Source organism: Poecile atricapillus, chromosome 7 (genome assembly GCF_030490865.1).
Source record: "Poecile atricapillus isolate bPoeAtr1 chromosome 7, bPoeAtr1.hap1, whole genome shotgun sequence".
NCBI classification, from domain to species: domain Eukaryota; kingdom Metazoa; phylum Chordata; class Aves; order Passeriformes; family Paridae; genus Poecile; species Poecile atricapillus.
Window position 1 is genome coordinate 4,136,574 of NC_081255.1, and position 7,524 is coordinate 4,144,097.

General features: G+C 43.2%; 1 protein-coding gene across 1 annotated transcript in view; it reads left to right on the top strand.

The window, feature by feature from the left end:
• HMCN1 (hemicentin 1) overlaps nucleotides 1-6,637 on the top strand; it is a 173,309-nt gene extending 166,672 nt beyond the window's left edge. The window contains exons 104-107 of the mRNA XM_058842962.1: nucleotides 1,019-1,369; nucleotides 3,099-3,218; nucleotides 3,560-3,686; nucleotides 5,286-6,637. Coding sequence (XP_058698945.1) covers nucleotides 1,019-1,369; nucleotides 3,099-3,218; nucleotides 3,560-3,686; nucleotides 5,286-5,652 — 965 coding nt within the window. The 3' untranslated portion in view covers nucleotides 5,653-6,637. The remainder of the gene's footprint in view (nucleotides 1-1,018; nucleotides 1,370-3,098; nucleotides 3,219-3,559; nucleotides 3,687-5,285) is intronic.
• The last annotated feature ends 887 nt before the right edge of the window (nucleotides 6,638-7,524 follow it).

The following is a 7,524-nucleotide window of genomic DNA, read 5'->3' on the forward strand; positions in this document are numbered from 1 at the left end:
CAAGAGAGACTGTGGGAGAAGTCCTGCAGTCCCAAGAGCACTCCTTGTTACTTGGAGGGAAGGATGCTCAGCATGTTGTACCCTCAAGGCCTTTACCATTTCTATGCTCAGCACTCAGTTTTGATTTAAGGATGATATTTACTGCTGGGGTGGCTCTAATAACTTTGGACTGCAATTTAAACAACTAAAAAGAAAAATACATTGCTTAGGAAAGCAAAAATAATTCTATTTTTTAATTGTCCAAAAGTGAATTAATATGAACTCTTAAGTCTCCTACCTGTCACAACTGGAATGACCAATAACAGCATCAAAAGTTACAACATACCCAACCTGTTGCCCCTGCAGCCTCGAAACACATTCTTGAGCTTGATGCCCCTGGATCCCTGGGTATGGATCCCTGGATGTGTCCAAGGCCAGGCTGGATGGGGCTTGGAGCAGCCTGGGATAGTGGAAGGTGTCCCTGCCCATGGCAGGGGGTGGCACTGGCTGAATTTTAAGGTTCCTCCAACCCCCAGCATTCCATGATTCTATGATTCCCCCAACACGAGGCACAATAACCACATCAGAGCCTGTTGTGCTTCCCTTAGTGTGGGGTATAAGGAATTTCTAGCACTGTACTTCTCTGGAATGCTCTGTGTTAAGCATTGTCTTTTAAGAAGGGCCCAGCAGCTTCTTCCACTCCTCTGTGGAGCACTTAAGGAAAAAAACCCAATTATTAAGAGAGTATTGAGCAGCTGAGGCTGAAATGAGGCCTCAGCAGGGCTCCTGTCCTGGTGAGCACAGTCACATCAGCCTGTGGGAGAATGAAGGTCTCTTACACTCCAGGACAGTGGATCCTGCCTGCTTGGCCTAATGTTTTCCATGTTTTACTGCCTCCAAATCTCACTTTTATGTCTTCAGCTTGTTCCTGAGACTGAGATAAGTATCTGTGTGTATATATATGTATAGTTATGTGTTCTTTGTTTGTTTTCTCTCCTTTCCACATGGTTTGGGGCTCTGGATCATGTCACATGAGCAGACATTAATGAATGTGAACAAGTGCCTAAACCCTGTGCACTTCACTGCACCAACACCCCCGGCAGCTTCAAGTGTTTCTGTCCACCTGGGCAACAGTTACTGGGTGATGGAAAATCTTGCGCCGGATTGGAGAGGGTGCCAAATTCGGGTGCCTATTACAGTAGCTATAACTATGCTCAATTCTCTCCTGGGAGAGACAACCAGCAACTGCAGCACTATTACAGGCACTCCTCAAATCTCTACAGCTCCTTCTCAGAGTATAGGAACAGCAGAATACCTTTCTCCAGGACTAGAAGGAACCTTAGAGAAACTTGTCCTGAAGGCTATGAGGCAAGAAATGCCAGATGTGTAGGTAAATGTCAGTCCTATCTATGCAACTCTGTTTTGGGCCTTTTCTTAGGTTACTGTGTGATAATTACCAGGGGCTGAGGGTTTGTGGTGCTGGGGTTGTGTTTTCTGTTACCCTGGTCAATATTCAGAGGGTGTTCTGCATGTTCTGGTCTCTGCTGTCTTGTCTCACATTGTAGCAGAAATGTTCTCAAACATCCTTATAACCTCTTGTTTTAATTGTACTCTTATTACCTGTTTGCCTTTGTTATTCTCTTTCTCCTGATGACAGTAGCTCACCTTGGTGAATCTTCTCACACTCCAAAAACCACCAGTAGCCTGTCTAGTCACAGTGCTTCTGTCACACTCCTATTGGCATCAGTAATCTGTGTCAGAAAGGTTTGGAATAAACATCTTAGAATCTATCACACTGGGGCCAGTGCCAGCAGTGCCACAGGACTGTCAGTCACTGTCACACAGGCAACAGGCACAGAAGCTTTTCAATTATTTTATGTATGAAAAGGGGTTGCAGTGTAATTCAGTGAGCACGGAGAGGACATCAAACCTTGTATTTAAGCTACAGAGAGGTTTCAGTAGTCATATCCATGTGGATTGTTAGGGTATAGGAGTTTAACTGAGAGACACAGGAATACAACTCTGAGGGAAGGAAGGGTTTGTTTCAAATTTGCATCTTCATCCCAGCTTCCAGATGGAATTTATTAATATGTCATGAATATTAATAATATTAATATTCCATGAAACTTTTATTTAATTCAGTATCTAAATCTTAAAATGATTGTTTAATATGAAAAATACCCCCAAATGATGCTTTTGTTAAAGAAAATTCTTTCAATAGGCAAACTATCAGGATTTGCTAACACCACAGAGGTTTGTAGTCACATCTGTTTCTCTTCTCTGCATTTTGATCTAATGCAAGCCTTGTCAGTCAGACAGAGGGGAAGCAAAGACCTTCGTTCCACTGATTAAACCATGCAAGTCTGAACTCCTGCATGAGATTACTGCTGTCTGGAACTAGGCAGAAGTTTCAAAAGGCGTTAACATTTTAATAATATATGCGCTTTATATGTGTCTAAATCATGTTAATGTGCTTTGAAAACTTCACATAATGTGGTCTGGTACTGGTACTTCTGTATTTGAGAGGGAGATTTAAAAAAAAAAAAAAAAAAAAGTAGAGCATTTAGTGACAGTTTTCCCAGCTGCTGAACCTAATTCATCCCTCTGGCATGGGCAAGGTCAGTTTAAAAGGGAAACAGCTTTGCCTGAGGAGGGAGTGACTGTAAGGAAGACTCCCCCAGTGACAAGGCTTCCTCTAGTGAGGTAACTAGTGTGGGCATGTTAAGCATGTTGCTTAACAGCTGATTGATTATCAGGCAGCTCAGATTGCTTTTTGGGCAGGACTGTGTTTGTATGACCCTGGCAGTGACACAGGTGGCACATCCCCCTTTTTCCCAGAGCTCTGTCTCATAACTGCTCTCCTCAGCTGAGATCTGTCACAATTGCTTTTCACCAAGGGGAAGAACCCCTCAAAGTTGTCCTTAGTGCCTACAGAGTTACAAGGAATGGCACAGGTAAGGGGAGAGGACAATCTAGTCTTAGATGTTCAACCCCATCAGAAGAAAAGATTGACAGCTCCCACCAGCTTTGTCCATACACTTGCAGTACATAAATAGGGGAAAAGTGCCTGTTCATTGCAGGCTCAGGGAGTGCTGAGGTGTTGGTCCTTCTCTCCACAGACATTGATGAATGTGAGAGCAGAGACACGTGTCAGCATGAGTGCAGGAACAGCCTGGGCAGCTTCCAGTGTGCCTGTCCCGTGGGATATCGCCTCATGCCCAACGGCAAAACCTGCCAAGGTACGGAGAGCCATCCCTGCAGTGCTCAGGGGGGAGGTCTGCAAAGAAACCAGGCCCAGCACATGGCTCAGCCACCTCTCTGAATTGGCTATCTAAGAGTCAGCATGCAAAATTTCAAGTTTTTATATTCCATTCTTCATTGTTTCTTAAAACATCAGCAGACTAGACAATTGGAACTTCGAATTCTCTGTAATTCCTCTGTGACCTCACATTACATGGGGCTCCAAGCTGCAGGGTCAAACAGAGGCACAGTCTGGGCTCTGCTCAGCCTTTACCCACTTTGGTTTTCACCCTTTAATTCTTCTACCAGCAGTTGATCCTTTGCATGTTTTTCCATTCAGATATTGATGAGTGTCTTGAAGAGAACATAAGTTGTGGATCAAATCAGATGTGTTTCAATATGAGAGGAAGCTTCCAGTGCATAGACACTCCTTGTCCACCCAACTACCAGCGAGAGCCACATTCTGGGTATGTTTTATTCTCAGCCCCTTCTCACCTGCCCCAAGCTCAGCACCTTAACCTGTGGTTGTTAAAGAAGAAACTTCAAGTTTGCCTGACACCAGTAGGGCTCACAGTAGCTAAAGGTAAGGCATTGACATTAGAGATCAGAGTCCTGGGATGCTTTGGATTGGAAGGGACCTTAACAGAACATCCACTTCCACCCTCTGCCATGGGCAGGGACACCTTCCACTATCCCAGGGAGCTCCAAGCCCTCTCCAGCCTGGCCTTGGACACTTCCAGAAATGGGGGCAGCCACAATTTCTCTGGGCAACCTGTGCCACTGCCTCAACTGCCAGGGAAGAATTCCTTCCTAACATCTAATCTGAATCTTTCTAATGGCCTGACTTGACATCAGCTTCAAAGCATCAAATATATTCTTGTAGTCATGAAAATAATGCTAAGTTCCTGATAAACTTTGTTATTTCCCTGTTATGGGAAAAAAGCCTATTCTAATATATTTTAATCTTTCAATATCCTCAAAGAAAAATAGCTTGTTTCATGGTCAGAAACCTTGGTCAGGTCCTTTAACCTCCATTAACACTGGCAAGCTGCACTAGTGAAGATTTCATGTTTTAACTTTTGATTAATAAAAATAAATTTTATTCTGCCCTATATTCCAAATTCTTTGTTTTATGACTGTGAAAAACGATGTTCACCTTTTGGTATAATTTTAAAAGTTTAATAAAAAGACAATTAGGAGACAGAAATAAAGCAAAATTAACAAATACAGCCGGGTGCCTTAGTATTCAGCTAAGAGTGCACCTTACAAAGGATTGTCCTGTAAAAACACCAATCTCTTGCATATTCATAAATTCTTATGCATGACTCAAACGTTCCTTTTATGTTTTAGGTGTTCCTTTGTTTAGCTTCAACTCCCCCCTCCCCAACAGATCAATCTCCTTGGCTCTGTTGAGTCTCACACTCCCTGATAACAGAGGTTCAATAAATTCCTCCCTTGGAGCTCCAGTCACTGCTGTTTTCATCTGGATAAGATCATCTAAGAATGCAGGGGGTGTTTCTGAGTATCTTTTCATTCTCTGGGTTATATGAACAAAAGTAGTCTTTATTTTAATAACATACTACAGCCTAAAATATATATATGTGTGTGTGTGTGTGTATTACACCCTATTTCTAAGTTTTATGCAGCAAAGTTTTCCAACATTATACATATAACATTCATTTTAATATTGGTGAAAAGCCAATAATACAACATGTATCTATAACAATGGCCTAACAGACACATACCTCAAATGCTGTCCAGAACATTTTAAACAAGGTCTTCCCATTCTAATGTTTAAGAGCACAGTCACTCAAACTTACCCCATGGACATCAGTGACATCAGTGTAGCCAACATCTTTCTGGAATGATCCTGTTGAGGCAAAAAGGGACATTAAACTGGGCTGCAGCTCTAAAGGAACAATGAAGGATGAAGAGTGCATGAGCACTTCTAGAAGTTTTAATCTGCAATAGGGTAAACAGGAGAAGAATTTCTCCTCTAAAACCTAGCCCAGTACTTAAGGTACTGTGCCTTCTTCCCTGGGCTAAAGTCTTCTGCTTCTTCCTAGGTTCTGTCTCAAGAGCTGCCCGGCCAACGACCTGGAGTGTGACCTGAGCACCTATGCCCTGGAGTACAAGCTGCTGTCGCTGCCCTTTGGCATCGCTGCGGGGCAGGATCTGATCCGGCTGGTGGCCTACACTCACGACCAAGTCATGCACCCCAGGACCACCTTCCTGATGGCGGATGAGGACCCTGCCCTGCCGTTTGCCCTGAGGGATGAGAACTGGAAGGGGGTGGTGTTCACCACGAGGGCGCTGCGGGAGCCCCGGACATATCGCATGGGCGTGCGGGCCCTGTCGTACAGCGCCGACGGCAGCGTCGAGTACCGCACCACCTTCATCGTCTACATCGCCGTGTCTGCCTTCCCCTACTGATGCCAGCCCTTGCAGCGAGCCCACAGCTGAACCTCCTCATTCCCCAGCGCCAGGGGTGCTACCGCTTCAGCCTGGCTGCTGCCTGCCCCGTACACAGAACCACCGCGCTTCAAAGAGTGCCATGCTCTTTTCTCCTCCCCTGCTTCCCACAGGCTGCCTTTCCAGTACCATTGTTCCAATTCAAGAGGAAGATCCATGGCTTTGAGTACCTGTTACCACTTGCTTTATTTATTACACTGGAATAGTCATTTTCCACAGTATGTTCTGAAAACCAGCAGAGAAATCTGTGTAGTCAAAGCAGTAAGCAAGGAGCAGCCTCCACTGAAATTAACAGAAGAAAATAAACCCACAAGTTCAAGTGGTCTACGTATTTTAAAGGTTGATAAGTGTTTTAAATTTTACATCTATTAGATTTTTTCCTTATCAATTACCCAATAGAATTAGGGCTGTGCTATACTATGTTGAGTGCTTGAACCCACCAAATGCCACCGTGCCCAAGGGTTGCAAATGCAGAAACAAATGACATTGAAATTGGTTTGCAGCTTACAAATCTACAAGAGAATTTGGAACTGGTACCTTTGGTTTCCATGCAAGTGGAAAGATATTGCTATTTTTTGGAAGAAAAAAACAAAATGTCTTCTTCTACTTCATAGAGCAGTTATTTTATAACTTGTTTTTACTCTGCCATTCTGGTATAGCCATTTATTTAACCCAAACCCATATTCACTGCCATGCTCCCAGCTCAGTAACTGGGGGTTTTACGCACATGGAACATTTTTCTCCAAAGGTGATGTAAGTTTGGTTCAATAATGTCAATACACTGTACACAAGTAATTTTGCCAAGATGTATTCTATTTTTATGGACATGTATATATGTGGTTTTTCCTATGTGTATTTTCTATGCAGTATCTCAAGAGTGTTTTACAGTTAAGTTTGCATAAAAGGAAAATGTCAGTACAATGAAAATAATCAAAATAAAGGTTCCTATCACCTTTGAGACTGCTGTGAGTTTTATCTTTGAAACAATTCTTCTCCATTTCTAAAGCTCTTACCCTAAGTGCCAGGGGACAATGCAGAAGATACCTTGTCCAGCAAACCAGGGAGCAACTCCAGCTCTTTTCCCTCTTCCTGGCACTCTGAGATAGTAAGAGATTATCACCAGCTTTAAAGCAGATTTTAAGCCACAGGGACAAATTGTCTCCAGTAGAATTTTGTCTCTATTATTGTCTATCACTAACTAACTTTAGACATCCCCACTTGTTGTCCCCTTGTTTTTTCTTCTCTTTCCAGTGCACCAAGTGAAGTAGTCCTGTAAAACAGGGATGACTTAAAATTACTTTGCACTTGATACAAATTTATCTGAGTTACAGACTTCAAACTGAACAGGTTTGCTTCTTGGAAACCTGACTTGAATAATAAAAGCAGCTCAACAAAGACAAATCCCATGAAAAAGACATGAGGGAAAGGAGAAATGAGAGTAAGTTGTAATAGGTACAGGTAATTATCTCAATGTCTTTTAAGGATGAGACTCAGACGGAAAGTGATGTCCTTAAGGGAATCTCATTCTACTCTCAGAACACAAAAATTTCCCCTCTGACATATTTTGTGAGAAGGGAAAACAACCCCAACAGTTGACAGCCTTTAAAGGCCAATCTTACCCTAAGAGAAGTAATAGTCACTTCCCAGATGGAAGCCAAGGAGGAGCTGCTTGTCCGTGTGGAAGGTGTTCCTTACCCTGAGATGATGCCAGGACTAAGGGACCAGTGAGCCGTGGCTCACTGTGAGTGTGGTGGTTTGCACTCAGGGACTCAGAAGTGAAGTGGTCCAGAAAGGAGAATTTGAGCCACGGCCTTCTCTTCTTTGGACATTTTG